The sequence below is a fragment of the Electrophorus electricus genome, chromosome 17 (genome assembly GCF_041902795.1).
Source record: "Electrophorus electricus isolate QZ-2024a chromosome 17, ASM4190279v1, whole genome shotgun sequence".
In the NCBI taxonomy this organism is placed as follows: Eukaryota; Metazoa; Chordata; class Actinopteri; order Gymnotiformes; family Gymnotidae; genus Electrophorus; species Electrophorus electricus.
The window spans coordinates 19,451,914-19,471,683 of NC_137513.1; the positions used below are offsets into that span (position 1 = coordinate 19,451,914).

Consider the following 19,770-nt stretch of genomic DNA (forward strand, 5'->3'; position numbering starts at 1 on the left):
GCACATGAGGGCCGACCGCCCTCACTTGTCGTCGCTGATGTCATTCCGCGGAGGGCTATAGTGCTGAGTCTGAGAGGCGCTTCAGCGTTCATGTCCTTTCAGACCAATCGTCACTCCGGTCGCAGTTCTCTTACCACGTCCCGGCAGTTTCGTGCAGCCCGACGACGTTCATCCCCTTGTTGCGGAGTAACGCGGACCCCAAGCGGATTTGCTGTGATTAATTTGCGAATAAAATGGTAAGTCATGATGTTCGCTCGCGACGTAAGTGAATAAATATGCGGCGGTTCGGCTGGCTGCCGCCAGGCTAGCGCCCTAGCCTGCGCGAGGGGAGATTTGGGCGGTTAGTTTTACAGTTAACGGCAGAACAGCAACCACAGCCGAGTAACGTTTAGCGGCAGGATGTGTTGGATGATAAACTAACGGGAGTCAGCTCACCTAGCTAGCCGTCATACAGGTTCTGCTGGCTAAACTGCTGTTCAGGTCATTTCGAGACATCAGAACTTTTTAAAGGTTTAGTTCGGAATATCAAACCTTTTAAAGTCTTAGTTTTAGTGACTGTTAACGTTACAGAGTTCGTTGCCTTTAGGAGTAAATGAGTAGGCGGGATAATCAACCGGGGGTACAAAATTAACCCAGCTACGCGAACTAGCATTAGCAACAGAAACTAACGGTATCTGTCCATAATAATCAGAACAGTGCTTGGGGTGAAGTTCAGTAGCGAACCTAACTAGGTTAGATATCTGTCTAGCTGGCCACTTCTGGAAAATCCGAGCTAAAGCTAGCTAACTGTACTGCGTAGCGTAGTGGTGAAGTCCAAGGACAAGTTGGCAGCCTCACTCGTTAATTTGGAGATGCTATTACGCAGATATTAAACAAGTCTAAAGCCAGGGCGAGTCATACGACCATATCTCCAAAATACTTCACATAAATCTGAGCTAGTTGACCTGGCTGGCTGCAGACGGACTGTCCACCCGCTCCACCCCCGCGTTGAACCACAGCATCGCCCTGGCACTGGTTCTGCAATAGCCCAGTACACTGAGTGCCAGCCTCCCAGTCTCAGGAGTGAAGTCTAAGGAACATCGTGAAATTGAACCATCTGGTTGAAATAGGTCTCATCGGTATGCCTCGGTGCAGAATGTTACCTTAAAAACCCGAAAGGTGTCATTTACTGTGTAATATCTACCATAACTATTTAAAGAACATCTTAACACGTCGCCCCACAAATCTGTGTTGCATTAGTTATCACCTCTTTTGCTATACAGAACACGTAACCTCTCGAGGGGGAGGACATGCCTTATATGACACTATCAGAAAGAAGTGTTGAGTCTAGCAACATACCAAACACATGTTATTGCTAAACACATTCCTGCTTACATTTGCTCAGTTGTGTGGTTGTGGGGGTTTTTTTTGTTTTCTTTTTTTTCCCCCAGGTTCCTTATTGAAATTGGGTGCAAACTGTGTTTTGGTCTTGCCTTAATTGGCTATTTTTCCATGTGCAAAACAAGCTCAACCACTCGCTGTGTGTGATGACTGGAAGCTGCGGGACATGTCTTAGTGTTGCTGGTTAGCTCTGCAGTACACACACACTCCACAATGTGCTGCGTCTCTGTGGATCGAGGGCTTGTGTTGCACGACAAACATTTGCTCCCTCGCAATCACTGTGATGACACAGCACTTGTCTTCTGGCCAGGTGTCGCACCTCAGCGGTACACAGCTTCCACACAGGAAAGGTATTCTGTAGTCTTAAGTCCTTAAAGCCTGGGTCGCTTGTCGTCCCCCCCACCCCACCCCCCAGCCGTAGGCTGTCCGTGAGGCCTTCTGTGGCGTAGCTCACACAGTGCTCTGCCAGCCGCCTCCTCCACAACTATGTTTCGGTGTCAGACAAATGTGCGCTATATCATGTAACATCACTCATTTCCCAGAACCTCAGTTTGCCTTTCTGAATTTTAAAGGTCCAGTTATTTGCATTTGTAGCCAAGCACACCAAAATTAAATAACATGAAGTAGGCAAGATTTGGTTCTTTTACAAATAAAGAGTATTATTTAGATTTGAGCATGCCCTGAATATCTTTTATATTTTTATAAACCTTTAAAACACTAAATTGTTTGCAAAGTTAGAAGCTGGATTTTTAAGGTGTGGGAATCACTGCACTTGCTGTTCACAGAACATTTCTCTGTATGAGGTGACCGAACTGTGTTGCTTTGTGTTGAAGTGCAGAAAAATGTCACTACAAAAAGCACAGACAAGCTGCCCAGTTGTAGCAGGTGGTTAATTGAACTCTGTCTCAGAGAACTGCAATCATTTTTACGTGTGCTGCATCAACCGCAGTCTAATTTTACCCGCCATGGCTATTTTAGGCTGAGAAGTTATATGTGTCCTTCATCGCGTTCTGTAAGTCAGAGGTGTGCGAACACCGCACCACTGGTATGTGATGGTGACAGTGCATTGAGTCTCTCTTCATCTCTCTCGCTCACAGGCAGATCAGCTGACTGAGGAACAGATTGCTGGTAAGTGTGCTCTGTCAGCTTTTAAAGTCATTACTTGACTTCCGTGGGGGTTTTTTGGGGGGGGACTGAAATTGCTCTCCCCACCCCCCTGGTTCCCACACACTGGAACATGAGCAAAGCAGCATGGTAGAGCACATCGCCTACTTTAACCACTGATTCTGTTTTTAGAAACTTGTGTTCAACATCTGCACTTAGAAATATGTAATTCTTACTTAAATGGCTGACAGAGTCTCCTTGGACCAACGTGGATGTAATACAAACACCGTCTGTCTTACTCCCTGTGTACCGAACGTTGCCGAGGGCGTTGCTGACTGACACTGTCGAATTTCTTTCTGATCCACTAGAGTTCAAGGAGGCGTTTTCCCTCTTTGACAAAGATGGTGACGGCACCATCACCACCAAAGAGCTGGGTACTGTGATGCGCTCTCTGGGCCAAAACCCCACCGAGGCAGAGCTGCAGGACATGATCAATGAAGTGGATGCTGACGGTAAGGCTGGCTGTCGGGCGGCTGTGCGGTGCGGTTCACTGCAGGAAACTGTCCTATCTGTTGCACTGTCCTCTCATCAGTTTCATGTGCAAACCGTACCGTACAAAAGTAAAGGTTGTTGGATTGCTTTATTTTGCCACATCTTTTGTTTTTTGTTTTCTTTGCTTAAGTGATTCTGATTAGCTGTGGTTTGTTCCCAGGCAATGGAACAATAGACTTCCCGGAGTTCCTGACCATGATGGCCAAGAAAATGAAGGACACAGACAGTGAAGAAGAGATCCGAGAAGCCTTCCGAGTTTTTGACAAGGTAAGGAATCCCTGCTGGCCATGCTCTTCCAGATGCACTACCCCTCAGCCATAGCCCATAGTGCTGACTTGCGTGTTTCTGCTGTGGCGTTCATCGGTGTTTGAACCTGACGCCACCAGGCCGGTTTGAAAGTTCCAAATATTAGTCGCTGTCCCTGGGTGTATGGTGTGACTATTATGGGATGTTAAACTGTGTGGTGGCTGTGTGATCTTTGAGACCTGATACCCTTCCCTCTAACAGGACGGTAATGGCTACATCAGTGCAGCCGAGTTGCGACATGTCATGACTAACTTGGGCGAGAAGCTGACGGACGAGGAGGTGGATGAGATGATCCGAGAGGCTGACATCGATGGCGACGGCCAGGTGAACTATGAAGGTAGGTGCTCTGAACCCACTGCAGTAGCTCATGATTTTGCTTCAATAGACACGACGTTCCATCGTTATTTTGGACGTTTCTCAGATGACCTGCATATCCTTTGCCACAGGGAGGTCGTCAGATGTTGTGTGCGGCATCAGTTCCTCTCTTCTTGTTGGGTTCTTCAGCGTGGATAATTGTAGATCTGAGAACCCAGCCTTTCCTTTACAGTCTTGGAAATGTCTGAGATCATTTGGTTAAAATGTTCACAATTCTGATCTGATTTCTGTTCTTTCTTTCTGTCTTTCTTTTTATAGAGTTCGTGCAAATGATGACTGCAAAGTGAAAGGTCTTGTCCTTTCTGCATCTGTCTCATTGCTTGTCCTTCAAAGATCACTCTGTCTTTTAGAAAAAAAATCAGAAATTTACTTCAGCAAATAATAATAAAAAATAAAACAATTTCAGATTCCGTAGACTCCGACCAACCTAGACCTACAGTTCTCATTTCTCCAGAGTAATTGCAGAATTGCTTCAGCAGATGTGAATGGACCAAGCATAACTGCATGAGTGATTTTGGAGCGCACACCTCCAGATCTGCCTTAGTTATGACGGTGCAGCACACAAGCTAGCAGTGAGCTAAAGACAACTGTGTGTAAGATGGCAGTGTTTTCCTTGCAGTGAACATTTCTGTTAAATTGATGGGTGGAAAATGGCTAAACAAACAAATAAACCGAATTAAATGAGGTGAATGTTGTAAGGGTCACAGTACTCTGTTGGGTTAGAGAACAAAAATGGGAGGCTCTATAGTTGCGTGGTCCCTTTCTGATGAAGTCATGCTTTAACTTTTTAAACTCAGCAGCTGCAGTCCAGCCTAAAGTCTCTAAGGTATCACCACCGAGATGTTTATACACGCCTACCACTGTATTATAAATCATACCGCACACTTAAACACATTTAAAAGGTGTATGGAGTAGATGTGGACAAGGAGCTGGGGGGGTCTCCTTGCAGACCAGTGGCTCTGCTGTTGGATGGGGGTTTGGCTTGGCTATGGTGTCCTGTTTGATGAGCGAGGGCATCGGACCGGCACTGACGCAGACCACGGAGATGCATATTGACTGAAGTGACCGGTGTGGCTGGGAGGGGCAACTGAGTAATTATCAGTACTTTTATCAGTGTAAGAAGGGACTCCTCAATGCTATTACCAGTGTTGGGCTTTTTAAATGTAACCGTCTTCACTGTTGATGTTGGCTGAAGTTTGCACTGCCTGTTGTTGTTGTAGCATGATGTGTGACTGTTTTAACCATGAAACTGTGCCATGTACTCTTAAGCCTCGAGCTTCTCACAAAAACAACTTCTATTAAATTAATGTATGAAAAATTATCAATACACACACACACACACACTTGTACTTTGGTGTAAAATATGTTTGTTTACTGCCAGGAAGGTTGGCTGCTTTCTGTACCAGTCCTTCATCTCATGCTCTTGTGGGTCTGTCAAAGGCACTTGTTCAGTGCTTCAAAGCTCATCTCTGATTTATGTGCAGTATGACAAGGGGGGTGGGGTGGGGTGGGTTTGGAGAAAAAAACATGAACGAGTGTCTAGTACAGAGGGACGGAGAGAACTTTAGTGCTGACTGTTTCAGCAGTGCGATTAGGCTTGTAGTGGGCGTTCTGAATTAGGTGAGGCTACTGCTCAGAAGCTCAGTAGCTCTCTTTTTATTGGTCATGAGTGGAAGGTGCAGCGGCTAATGGGACTGAGTTGCTCAGTGAAAAGTATAAAAAATATAAATGTTTCCAATAAAAATAAATGTATACCTTTCTGCTCTCGCTCATGTTTGGCCATGTGTTCTTGTGTGTGCGTGAGTTCCTCCTCCTGCCTCTGTGGGCTTGCTGAACCAGTTCTGAAAGGCGTCATTCTGCTGCAGCCTGGGCGTGGTGCATGGTGTTCTGCTGGTCTTCCCAACGCCAGTCATACCTGAGGTGGATGTATTGGGTAACTTGGGCCTGTAAGGGATAGAGGTGTATGATAGGATTAGCGCATGCGCTTGTCCTGGCCTGGAATTATGAGAAAGTTAACGATGTCACCGGACCCCAGTGGGAGCTTGGCTTAACTTTTGGCTCTGCAGAAAACCATGTATAACACAAATAATTAGAAAAAAATTATTTCCTGACCCCAAATATGACTCAAAAGAATGTATCTGATATTGTGCTTACTGTACTATATATAATCAGATACAGGTAACAAGAGCACCACTGAAGTGTAACCAGAATGTGAATATCATTAGCTTCTCCAGTAAAAGATTTCACTTAATGTGTTGGATGTTGTGTGCGGCATCATTTCCTCTCTTTGTTGGGTTCTTCAGCGTGGATAATTGTAGATCTGAGAACCCAGCCTTTCCTTTACAGTCTTGGAAATGTCTGAGATCATTTGGTTATAATGTTCACAATTCTGATCTGATTTCTGTTCTTTCTTTCTGTCTTTCTTTCTTTTTATAGAGTTCGTGCAAATGATGACTGCAAAGTGAAAGGTCTTGTCCTTTCTGCATCTGTCTCATTGCTTGTCCTTCAAAGATCAGTCTTTAAAAAAAAAAATCAGAAATTTACTTAAGCAAATAATATTAAATAATAACATTATTTCAAGTTCCACAGACTCCAGCCAAACTTTAAATTTTAACATTAAAAAATTTCTCTATGTTTAAATTATAACGCTTGTTAAGATCTCCATTATTACCAGTGTTGCTGCTGTAACCTTGTTTTCTACTAAATGCATTCTTGGTTGTAAGCTTGCACATCGTACACTAGAGGGTGCTGTTCTTTCATATTACATCTTTTTGAGGGGTAACCGAGGAATGCTAAGTATACTGAGTATATGTCTTGTGTAAAAGTTAACCTAGCTAGTCTAATTAAGCTAATTAATGACTGATGGAAGTATTTATAAGAATTTCGAGGATGGAAATTGTTGGGTGTCAGTAATGTTGCCACAGTTTGACTGTCATGGAGGGGTAGTAGAAGCAATTTTTTTGGTGCAGGATTTAAGTGCTAACGGTGAATAATGTGCTATATGCGTCATTCAAAGCATGTTACACACAGTGCAGTAAACATCCCATCAGTATAATCGAGTCTACAGTAAAGATACAACATTCTGTCAATATAATCAATAAATGCACACAAATTTGTAAGTGCGACTTAATAGTTGCAAAAAATGAGTTTTGGAAAGTAATGTCGGGGTGTAATGGAGGGTGGATGGGTATCAGATCTTCAAGCAGAGTGGATCTCCTCTTTGTGCGGAGTGGAATGGAGTGGGTACTGCATCTTCAGACAAGTAGCGTGGAGTGGAGTGAGTATCAGATAGCTGTCTCTTTTCAGATAGCGCAGTGCTGTCTGCGTTTAAGTGATTTCATGGCAAAGGGAGGAGAATCTTAGCTCCTCCCCATACACACGCACACATACACTGGCCACTGACCATAGTTATTACTGTAGCTGTTTGGAGAATCCCTGGATAATTCTAGCATAAATGGCTGCCTGGCTGGACTTCTATCAACCCTCTTTTGTGTCAGAGCTGTTGTCTGCTCCTGTCTGTGTGGGGGTTTGCATGTTTGTGGTTTAGCTGTTTCAAGTGAAGAGGGTGGAAACTGGAACGTGGCACTTTTAACAAGTGCATGGTTTGTTGTAAGAGCACATTAGATCATGAGATCTAGCAACTTCATTCCCTGTAATATCACTGTGGTGTTTGAAAAATTGTTGTATGATTATGATAAATATATTCAAGGCTGGGAAACTTCAGAAAGGGTGTGCTGGTTTCAACTTTGATGGATTCGGTATGTAAACCCAATGACCTTTGGAAAATAATTGAAGTCAGGTGTTCCACTCCATTCAGGCGTTTGACCTGCTCTGACCTATAAAGAATTTGTCATTTTGGTTATTTGCTCCAGTTACACCTGAATTCAATAATTAAAAAAAAAAAAAAAAAAAAAAAAAATGTTTCCAGAGGGTCTGTGAACAAGCTGTTGAAGTGCACAGGATTAGACAGAACCAGGCATTCAAATGTAAGAAGTTTAGCACTGTTGATGTTTACCCAATACTGGTGCTCACCGGAGGTTACCACAGCTACAGGAAACCACCATAGTCTCATTCTTATTCTCTCTCGCTCCCACTCTCATTCTGCTGAATAAAGAAGCCAGCTTCAAAGTGACACTTTTTGAATTCGAGTTCGCTGTAAGACACAGGTGAAACCATGTCCCACTCTGCTAGCTGTTACTGATCAGTACCACAGTGACTACAGAAGTAAGAACACTGCATATACACAAACAGCTGCCCTATCAGATTATTACGTTTGCATGTGTCCTGCCTGAACCGCCACCGTAGCATCCTAAAGTCGCGATGCCAGTTGTCAGAGCTTGGGGAATTATTCCTGAGTCAAGCATGGCATGAGAAGAGAAGGGTGATCATTTCTTTTTAGGCCTGACCGTCTGCTTCTGGACGGCTCTACCTATTGTGTACGCAGGGAAAGATAATGGCTGTAAATGATGCACACGGCCCTTATAAAGTCAGTAAACACGTTACTATCGATGGCAGGAGTTGACGTGGCCTACAGAAGTAATCAAACAGTCATGCAGTGATTCAGAAGTGAGTAAAACTGGTGCAGGAGAACAACTGTGCTCGTCCTGCACTGAACTGTTGGAGAGAAACTTCCTTTTTTGCCAAGCATTTGTAACTCCGTTAGGTCATGTGGTAATTTTGCAAGAGTGTTCACTTGCTCATAAGATGCACAACTGGAGAATCGTCTTCTGTCACGCCTGGGTCCCTGCGTAAAGCACTGCAACTTGGATTTTAACTGAAAGCTCAATTTGCATTTGCAGTACATTCCTTTATCTCTCGTCTCTGTTCATTCCCGTAGCGGGGCTCGATACCCAAGTGCTTCGTGATGGCGGGGCCCCTTTGCCAAAAGCTCTGAGCCTGCCTGCTCCTGTTCAGCAGACCATGAAGGACCCACACAGCTACTGACACAGAGAGATGCCTTCTCACTGTTTGTCATCATTTTAAACTCTCGGGAGCGCATCCAGGTCTGTTCCACAACCACATGGACAAACAGGTTCAGTGAAAACTCTTCATGTGTCAAAAAACAAAACAAAAGAAAAAAAAAATGAAGGAAAGAGTCGCTAAAGAAGAACAAGTGAAAACGTGAGCCTTTTAGCTAAGACCTTTTCTGTGAGCACTGCTTACTGAAGTCACACAGTATCGCTTCCTGTTCAAGTCCGAACATGCGGTGTGACTCTATGTGCAGAAGGCCTCTGTCTGGCTTTTGGTTCATGGTTCATGCTTTTAAAGGTACTACCAAGTCGAACAGCTCAGTGTGGCCTGTTTATGACCCCTGAGTACATCTGTTAACAGAAGAAATCCACCATGTATCATTTCAATCATACAATGCCGAGACACAAAGACCAGATTGCTTTGGAATTTTTTTTTAACACAACTCTCCATGAACTGGCAAGTAGATGCTCTCTTTTGCTGCACTATGCCAAAAACAATATATGCAAAAGAAACCAAGGACAAGTCAGCAGGGAAACAGCCTACAGCCAACACACACAAAACTGAAACCGCACCAACACACAAATACAGAGCCCACACAAGTACGTACACCCTTTAAAATTCTGACTGCAAACACAAACTGAATTTTTCCAGCAAGTGCAGTCCGCAGGGAGCATTCGGTGCTCAGTGCACTGCTGAGTCATGAGCCCGCCGGAGAGAAACGGCAATCCCCTGGTCCAAGACATCTTCCTGATACTCAGGATCCCCACTGACTACAACCCTCCATCACATGGCAGACAGTATCACAGCATTTGCTCCAGAACCGGCAGGCCAAAGTACAGCCTGCAGGTCATCGGGATCCGGTCATCCAGTCATATCCCCGCTCACCCTCGTAATGTCACACACTTGCGTTCTCACCTTTAGTCTGCGTAACTCTGGGCATATTACATTATTTCTAACAGGAGAACAAATACAACAATGTCACTGTCTCTGTGCAATGTATTTATTTATTACACTTTGTATATTTAATATATCCTACTGCACATACACTTCTATTTATACATACATATATTTACATACATATATATTTATTTACTTTCTCTTCTTATGACTTCCCTGATCAAATACACTAACTACACAGACTTCAGTGTCCAGTTTGGACACCAGAGCACACACCTCTGCACTTTTCTGCCTTCTCTTGTACGTATATAAAACTACTGTCACACTCTCATACCTTTACCTATACAGTTACGCAGCTCACAGCTGTAGAGCACCTGGGGCACACACCTGGGGCACACACCCGGGGCACACAGCTGGGGCACACAGCTGGGGCACACACCCGGGGCACACACCTGGGGGGCACACAGGCGTTTCAGTGAACAGCTGGCGGACTTTGTGTGCTTGACTGACTTGAAACTTGAAACTCACATTGACAAAAAAAACCCATTAATTTTATAGACATTCCCTACACAACACAAATGATAACAAGTGGTTGTTCTGTGACATAATTGAAATTATTTGTTTAAAATATGATTCACATGGCCTCCACTTCAAGCACAGTAAAGCGTGTGTTGTGAACCTTCGTGAAGGCTGTCTGTGAACTCACCTTAGCAGAACAGGTTCTGCTGCTACTTCAAGTGCCCTCCTTACACTATACACTCAGTCTAGATAGCAACAATACTCCAATAAAACACTACCCATGTGGAAGTGTCACTCCTGCTCCCAGCATGTCTGGAATTAGTGCATTTATTTATTTATTTTAACTTCCCTACACCACGCTGGAAAGTTTAGACATTTCAGTATAGCCTGAAGCTGAATAATACATGTCCCAGGGGTAGACACAGAAGGTTAGGCAACACTGACTTTACCTCATACACCACAAAAACAATTCTGAAGTGCTGAAAAACAGAAAGAATTGATACCACATGCTGTACAAAGATCCTTCTTTCTCACATCATAAATGTTGGAGCTACACAGACCAACAGTTGGGAAAGTGAAAGTGCAAACATATCTGTCTTTGTCCCTGAATCTTTTTCCTCATTTGTTTCATTCATGTGTTCTCAAAGATGAGACGCCTTCCTGAGCTTTACAAACCAGCAGATTAAAAGTCCAGTGACTCTGTCCAAGGTCACACATAAGGTGAGTAGAATAACAAATCAGGTAGAGAAATTTCAGAGCAAACACTGATTATCCATCATGGCTTAGAATGGGAGTGACAGTATACCAGACAACAGAGTGACTCCCGACAGGTGAGCTGGTAGCAGGGCACAGATCAGAGAGTGACTCCCGACAGGTGAGCTGGTAGCAGGGCACAGATCAGAGAGTGACTCCCGACAGGTGAGCTAGTAGCAGGGCACAGATCAGAGAGTGACTCCCGACAGGTGAGCTGGTAGCTGAGAACAGATCTTCGTGCTTAGAAGGCCATTCAGAGTGTTCAGAGGTCATGGGGTGATCCAGGTGGAGCTGACAATGGGATACAGATATCTTAAAAATGACAGACCGATCACTGGATGTAAAAAGAAAAACCCACTGTAACCTAGTAACAGGCTTGCAGTCAGAAATGACAGCATTTGTGTCTAAGGTGATATGTTCAGGCCTATTACACTCTGAATTGCCCAGCAGGCACTGGGCAGGTAGTAGTCACTACCTCAGCGCATGGGTCCTAATGCTCACGCTCAGCTGTACTGCTGCCTCTCTGATGCAGCCAGAGAAAACCAGAGCTCAGCGGTCTCAAAATGAACCGAAGCATTATTATACTTCAACATGTATTTGTTAATTAGCACTGGCATTTAACCACAAATAGGGTGTTTTATTACCCAGAAATTCTAATTTTTATTAACATGGAATTACTCAATTCATATAAACAGGTCAACAAGTCAATGTTCCCCTTTTTATTTGTGTTATAACTCTTAGAGTCCTAATTTAACCTAATTAATAACCATTTATAAAATTCTTTTAAACCATGCATAAACCCTTTGTCAGGGGAGTCTTATTGTAGTGGCCATCCCCAGTTTGAGTCAAGAAAGTGAGAAAGTGTAAATGCGCATCCTTCTGATTATTCATATACTTACAAAATGAGATCAAGACACCCTTTCAATTATTCCATATTTTACAGCACCCTGTAGACAGCGATCTAAAGGATTTGCCATTTGTTTCATTTCCGTTCTGCTAAGTCACGTAACTTATAATCAAGTAACATATATACTCAGTTACAAATATACTCGCCTTTGAGGTTTTACCTTTCAGTACATTTGTTATATTTCACCCACTTTTAGCCCCAAGATGTAGTACCTCAGATTAACATCATATTTGGCTCTACAGTGTAGACACCATTAGGTCTGTCTTAAAGTCCTGAAGCCACAGTGGGTGCTCACTTGGTGGTGAGTACATGGGTAGATCTTTACAAGGCTTATTTCTGTATTTACATTCATGTTTTCCTATTTGTTTTACCAGGGCATTGAAGTACAGCCCTTTCATATCCAGTTGTTCTTCATGGGCCCATATCTCTTGGACCCCCAACCCTTCAAGGCCTTCATGCGTTAGAGAAATCTTCCCTGTCCAAATGTCTGGCGATCAGGCTCTCATGCAGGTCACTCAGCTCCGTCTGCCCTGCCGGGGCCTCTCACTGCGGCAGGATGCTGTAAGACTTGCTCTGGAGGGCCACGGAGTCTGCAGGCCCTGTGCTCTCCAAGGCGAAGGCCACACCTCTAGGGGGCGTGGCTTTCACAGCCGCCGTGCGCATGCAACAGTGGGACAATGCCCGCACCTGCTGGAACACGGACTTCCGGAAGATGATGAAGACCCAGGGGTCCATCACAGGGTTGAGGGCGTTGAATCGGAACGCCAACAAGTTCTGCTGGTCGTTTCCCACTGGACTGATGGCGTTGACAAAGCCAAAGATCTGAGAGACAGGAGAGAAGGAAGTGGAGATTCAGGTTAGGCTAGGCTACTTTGTGATCTGCCAAGGCATTTTTATTACCTTGACTCTAACTACAGTACACTGCATTTACACCCTGGAATCCTCTTCTGAGATATATATGTATGTGTGTGTGTGTGTGGGGGGGGGGGGGGGGGTGAAAGATCCTGTGGGACTTCCAGATCCAGACAGATAAGCAAGTAGTGAAGCCACCAGATAAGATGCAGGAAACAGCAGTGATGATGCATGTGGCCGTTGCAAGTAATGAACACATGGACAGGACGAAATACGAGAGAAACACCAGGGACTGAAAGAAGGAGGAGAGAGAACGTGAAGGGTTTACACCAAGGTCACCCCAGTGGGGATACTGAGGGCACCTGGGGCCGTGACCCCTAAGATGGAGGAGGAGCTCCAACAGGTCACAGGAATGACATCAGTCTTAGTACAGAAGAGTGTAATCAGAGGAACAGTATTAAATCACACATGGCTATTTTTATTTCCCAAATTACAGCCACTTTTAGCAGGATGTGTTTATCCCCAGTTCTGAGATTGAGACTGATGGTGTCATTCGTGTGATCTCAGTGGTCCCGTATATCTCAAACACATATACACACCCTCAAACTCTCAGACCTCTGGCATACCTCACACACACCACACCCTCCACCTCTCTGACCTCCGGTAGATCACACACACACCACACCCTCCACCTCCCTGACCTCCGGTAGATCACACACACACACTACACCCTCCACCTCCCTGACCTCCGGTAGATCACACACACACCACACCCTCCACCTCCCTGACCTCCGGTAGATCACACACACACCACACCCTCCACCTCCCTGACCTCCGGTAGATCACACACACACCACACCCTCCACCTCCCTGACCTCCGGTAGATCACACACACACACCACACCCTCCACCTCCCTGACCTCCGGTAGATCACACACACACACCACACCCTCCACCTCCCTGACCTCCGGTAGATCACACACACACCACACCCTCCACCTCCCTGACCTCCGGTAGATCACACACACACCACACCCTCCACCTCCCTGACCTCCGGTAGATCACACACACACACTACACCCTCCACCTCCCTGACCTCCGGTAGATCACACACACACACCACACCCTCCACCTCCCTGACCTCCGGTAGATCACACACACACCACACCCTGAACCTCCCGGATCTCTGCTGGACGGTGCAGGCAAAATATTTACATATATATATTACATATGTAGATTATTATGTGATATTGGGGAAAAGACAAAAGAGCACAACACAGTACTGGACTTGCTGGGCCAGAGTCACCAAAGAAACAAATCATACCACGAGATTAGCAGAGAGAACAAATAGAGAGACATAAATAAGCTTCATGTTCCTCCAGCAGGACTGAGAGCAGATTTCAGACAACATGAAGCACTAGAAAGACGAGTTCCTCACTGCAGGAACGCACGCCACACCAACACATCTGTCCTCATTAATATTAGTGTCTATTTCAACTGGGCATTTCCTGCAATAAATGTGCAACTGATCAGTACAGTAATTACGGCTGTGTCCTGGCTTAAATCTTTGATTCGTTGGCTGGGAAGTGTCTGAGCAGCTGGACACACACACACACACACACACACACACACACACACACAGGCTGTAGCAGGGATCAACCCTAGACACACACACAGGCTGTAGCAGGGATCAGCCCTAGACACACACACACACACGCACACACACACACACACACACACACACACACACACACACACACACACACACACACTGGACGGATGTGGCGTCTCCGGTTTCACTGTATTCCCAAACTGAAAGGTTTGGATTACTATGTCATCACGTGACATGGACTTGTTGTGTGGGTTTGAGCCTTATACTAAATGAGGGCCATTAGTTTTCTGGTCTGAAGTGTGGGTTGCTGTTTCAGTGGACGGTGGCATGACCTCTGCAGGGACGCTAATCTGTTTTCATCAAAGTGGTGGTACGTGTCTGAGATCCTGAAACGATGGCTAGTGTCTGTGTCTGCCAGTGTCCAACTACACTGAGAACACCAGCATGCAGTGAAAGGTGCTAAAGGTGAGCCCTGGAGAACCCTGGCCTTCTCTCCTTCAGAACTACGCTACAGGACCCACTGTGTCCTGGGGGCTCTGCTGGGAACTATCTGACGCGTGGAACTCTGATTGCAGAGCGTGAGGAAGATTTAAACAGTACAGAGTATCAGATCATCTCATCACCAAGAAAGTTACTTATGGGGGAAATCGTTCACTGGGGAGGTTGTTCACTGGGGAGGTTGTTCAGTGGGGACGTTGTTCACTGGGGAATTTGTTCAGTGGGGAGTTTGTTCACTGGGGAGTTTGTTCAGTGGGGAGGTTGTTCACTGGGGAGTTTGTTCAGTGGGGAGTCTGTTCACTGAGTACATGGTCCCTGGGGAGATGAATTACTGGACGCCAGCCAAACCTACAGAGGCAAGGATGCCTCCGGCCTCCTTTTTGCATTTTCTGTTTGTGAGCTGCAAGGCTGGTTGGGATTGTGACTCTCTTCTCCACAGCACCTGTGCACAGGGTGGTGTCCTTGTGTCTGAGCTGAGTCTCAGGCGTTCAGCGGCGTTCAGAACTGGAATGGCCCTGGACGTGTTCAGCAGCATTCAGGATTGGTTGTAGTTTGTGGGAAAGATACTCGTGCGCGAACAGGGGTCCAAAACTGAAACCGTCTCTGAAGTCCGCTCAGTTCCCGTGGAGATGCCAGTGTTTAGGGTGCGGCTCTTAGCTTTCAAGATGTGTTTTGTCCTGACATGTTGTCAGTGACAGCAGTTCACATAAAAATTCAACAGACGTGACGGTATTATCGTCATATGTGTAAAATTACGACCAATCTCATGGACAGCACACGCGGTTACATTTCAGTCCCTAGAGAAGACGATGCCTCAGTTTCTTCAGGCAGCCATGGGACTTCACAACACAAAACCACAATGCACCATGCATGGAAACCTGCAGTCAGGCACACCAGCCATCACGTGATGTGACAGATGAAGATCGGCCCACCCTTCTGTCTCCCGGACCCAAGCTGGCCAGTACCAGCGCATCTGCTCCACATCACACAAAGCAGCGATCGTTCCTGTCCAGCGTTGTCAAAACAACTCCAGGAAACATGCCCACCACATTCCCCTGCCCACCTCGCTGGCCTCATATGGCAGTCAGACAAGGACTTCTCATCTCCACAGCGCCCAACAAATCAAGCTGCGACCCAACAGCCTCGGGGTAAGCTTCTGAACCGCCAAAGCCTGCGTAAACAAACACTTATCAAGGAGCTGATTTTGTGGTGCATGGTGAGGAGGAATGGGTTTGAGATGCCGTTGCCATGGGCAACCATGTGTAAGCAGAAAAGGTCAGGGTTAGAAACCACAGGAGTGTAAACACAGAGCTTTGACCGAAGATACACACACAGTCCCAGACCACAGCTCAGACTGGCAGAGGTCAGGAAAAATGGAGCAAAAGTAGATAAATAAGATGAATCCTCCAAGTAACGTGGTTCACACAGGGGACACCAGTAGTACTGCACACAATAAAATGTAACGTCATAAAACAGTGGCACAGACGTCATCACTGACTGGTGGAGGAGGCACGCCGACAGATTTGACATTTTTTTACATTTTATGGCATTTAGCTGACGCTTTTATCCAATGCAACTTACAATTCTGACTGAGTACAACTTGAGTAATTGAGGGTTAAGGGCCTTGCTCAGGGGCCGAACAGTGGCAACCTGGCAGTGGTGGGACTTGAACCACTGAGATCACATGAATGACACCATCAGTCTCAATCTCAGAACTGGGGATAAACACATCCTGCTAAAAGTGGCTGTAATTTGGGAAATAAAAATAGCCATGTGTGATTTAATACTGTTCCTCTGATTACACTCTTCTGTACTGAGACTGATGTCATTCCTGTGATCTGTTGGAGCTCCTCCTCCATCTTAGGGGTCACGGCCCCAGGTGCCCTCAGTATCCCCACTGGGGTGACCTTGGTGTAAACCCTCCACGTTCTCTCTCCTCCTTCTTTCAGTCCCTAGTGTTTCTCTCGTATTTCGTCCTGTCCATGTGTTCATTACTTGCAACGGCCACATGCATCATCACTGCTGTTTCCTGCATCTTATCTGGTGGCTTCACTACTTGCTTATCTGTCTGGATCTGGAAGTCCCACAGGATCTTTCACACCCACACCCACACACCCACACCCACACACACACCCACACACACACACCCACACACACACACACACACACACACACACACGCTCACCCCACACACACATACATGCACACATAGTGCATACACACGCACATACCCTCATGCACACACACATACACGCACACATATGCACGCACACGAGTACACACACACACACCCTCACGCACACACACATACATGCACACATATGCCCAGGTGCCCTCAGTATCACCGCCAGGACAGCCTTGGTAACAATTCCAATGGAAATAAACAGAACTCAAGGAACTGAGAACTAAAGGAAATCCTGGATTCACTCCTTAATCCAGCAGATTAAGTGAAGGCATATCCCCCATGAAAATCACAGTTTATGTGAAGATATCATTGGTCTCATATAGAATAACTGAGGACATCATCAATAGTTTGAATTCCGCAAAAAAGCACCTGAACAGGTATCACATCAAATGCAAAGAGACGATAGTAAGACCATTTTAAGTTCATACAGTAAGTGACAAACCGCAGATGTGGGTGGATACTTCTTGTGTGCATGCGTGTGTTATGCATGTTTCATGAATGTGAGTTATTTTACACATACATTGGCATGGCAGTTGGCTAAACTGCTGATTAGTGGTTGGACATTTTCAGTATTACACAGAATCGGAGTATGTTTAGAAGCCGATGGTAAAAAATACTCCACTGTCACCATCTTCAACATTAAGAGAGTAGGTGATGATTCATTACTAAATTGTGTGTGTATGTGTGTTCGTTGTGGTAACTGCAGGCATGCAATCATGCTTTGCATCATAGCTTATTCTTGCAAAGATCATGGTTACAGCAAACAATTCTTTATTTATTGTTTTTTAGCTGCAGAGGGGCAGCTTAGAGTACAATTGAAAGTTGATTGGGCAATTTGATTAGGCCAAACCCATGCTGCTCCCTGTTATGTAGCGTGTAGCCTGTTCTAACCATGTTATGTAACATGTTCTAACCATGTTATGTAACATGTTCTAACCGTGTTATGTAACATGTTCTAACCGTGTTATGTAGCATGCTCTGTGTATGTAACATGTTCTAACCATGTTATGTAACATGTTCTGTGTTATGTAACATGTTCTAACCGTGTTATGTAACATGTTCTAACCGTGTTATGTAGCATGCTGTGTATGTAACATGTTCTAACCGTGTTATGTAACATGTTCTAACCGTGTTATGTAGCATGCTCTAACCGTGTTATGTAGCATGTTCTGTGTTATGTAACATGTTCTAACCATGTTATGTAGCATGTTCTAACCATGTTGTGTAGTGTGTTAAGGCCTTATAGTTTATAGTGCATAATGTAATGTTTTTATAATGGCTATCTGTATTATCATGTTTAACTGAAATGCTCTAGAAAACTGAAAAACAAAAATATTACAAACTTTGAAAAGGGTTTTGGACAAGGCCAAGGTTACATGCTTTAAAAGATGAGATTTCAGAAAGACATTTCAAACTGATAAACAAAAATCCAAAAATAAACAATGTAGTAGACAATCACAGACATTAGGTTGGAAGGTTTTGCATACACTAGGCATACACTGAACACTGCTAAGGCCAGAGAATATATAATTACCTAGACAGAGCTAATAGCATCCATGATCAATAACCCAGCCAGCCAACTGCGGGGGGGGGGGGGGGGGGGGGGGGGGGCTTCGGTCCTCGAGAGCACAGTGGTGCAGGCTTTTGTTTGGAAAAAGCATGAACCAGATCTCTTAATCAATATCAGTTCAGCAAGAGGACTCATGAAATATTCATTGTCTCCGTCTGGTGCAGAAGTAAAGCCTCTCTAATGGTGTACTGTGGAAGTACAGTAACACACAACGCCACTGGACCCCCTCTACTTATGTACGCTAGTCACAGGTTCAGTAGGAGTCCACAGATCTCAGAACAGCACATGACGTCTAAATGAAAATTAGCCCTGGACGTCACTCACTGTACATTGACGATACTGTAAGATTGGATCTGCCTTGGTGTTGACTCAAAACTTAAGGTCAGCACTGACTCAAATGAACATGGACAAATGGATTGTGCCTATATAGTAGTAATGTTAGCTCTCACATGCCCTGGTAATGTAGTTCAGTGGTTAAGGTACTTTACTTTTAATCAGAAGGTTGCTGGTTCAAGTCCCACCATTGCTAAGTTGCTACTGTTGGGCCCCTGAGCAAGACCCTTAATCCTCAATTACTCAAGTTGTACTTGGACAAAAGTAATACAAAATGTAAACATCATAAACCTGTTCAGCAAATAAAGGGCTGGAGAGCAGCAGTGATGACCACATTCCAGTTTAGGAACATTCTGTACTGACTGAGAAGAAGACAAAGTGAATCCCTGCCTCGTTGAACATTCTCAAGCATCTGCATAATCTGATTATTTTGTGCCAATAATGAGGGGGGAGGGGCATAAATAACTAAGGTGTGGTGGAGTAGGAAAGCAATTAAATTCACCTGAAATCCTGAGACAGATGAGTGTGCACATTACACACTCTACTACACATAGGAGGTACAATATCTTGTATGTGATACGTATCGATTAGGAATTAATGTATGGGGAACTGTTTTCTGGATCTTGTAAGGGATATCCCTGCTGTAGTCTGCCTCTCTGCAGGAGGTGCTCTAAGCTCCTGTGATGGAGGAAGATGCAGTAGCCATCTTGTCTTGTGCTGCCTGTTTTCATTGAATGCCCTATCCCTGTGCTCTGTGTTCACTATCCCTGTGCTCTGTGTTCACTATCCCTGCGCTCTGTCCTCTGTGTGCACTATCCCTGTGCTCTTTCCTCTGTGTTCACTATCCCTGTGCTCTGTGTTCACTATCCCTGAGCTCTGTCCTCTGTGTTCACTATCCCTGTGCTCTGTGTGCACTATCCAATCATTGAGATCACCTATTTAAGCATTTCAGGTAG

At 45.0% G+C, this 19,770-nt stretch overlaps 2 protein-coding genes across 2 annotated transcripts in view; one reads left to right on the top strand and one right to left on the bottom strand.

Annotated features, from left to right (window-relative positions):
- The first annotated feature begins 75 nt into the window (after positions 1–75).
- calm3a (calmodulin 3a (phosphorylase kinase, delta)) lies at positions 76–5,484 on the top strand. The gene is made up of 6 exons (XM_027012004.3): positions 76–236; positions 2,478–2,508; positions 2,853–2,996; positions 3,197–3,303; positions 3,544–3,679; positions 3,976–5,484. The coding sequence occupies exons 1-6, from the start codon at positions 234–236 to the stop codon at positions 4,002–4,004; spliced, it is 450 nt and encodes a 149-aa protein (XP_026867805.1). The 5' UTR covers positions 76–233; the 3' UTR covers positions 4,005–5,484.
- A 2,373-nt stretch (positions 5,485–7,857) lies between these two features.
- ptgir (prostaglandin I2 receptor) overlaps positions 7,858–19,770 on the bottom strand; it is a 30,018-nt gene continuing 18,105 nt past the window's right edge. Inside the window, exon 3 of the mRNA XM_027012031.3 lies at positions 7,858–12,586. Within this exon, the coding sequence (XP_026867832.2) occupies positions 12,308–12,586 (279 nt within the window). The 3' untranslated portion in view covers positions 7,858–12,307. The remainder of the gene's footprint in view (positions 12,587–19,770) is intronic.

What these genes read in the sequence shown, in the direction of transcription:
- calm3a (XM_027012004.3), top strand. An exon ending in GACTGAGGAACAGATTGCTG is followed by an intron (nt 2,509 to 2,852) that starts GTAAGTGTGCTC and finishes CTGATCCACTAG; the next exon opens with AGTTCAAGGAGGCGTTTTCC. An exon ending in CCTTCCGAGTTTTTGACAAG is followed by an intron (nt 3,304 to 3,543) that starts GTAAGGAATCCC and finishes TCCCTCTAACAG; the next exon opens with GACGGTAATGGCTACATCAG.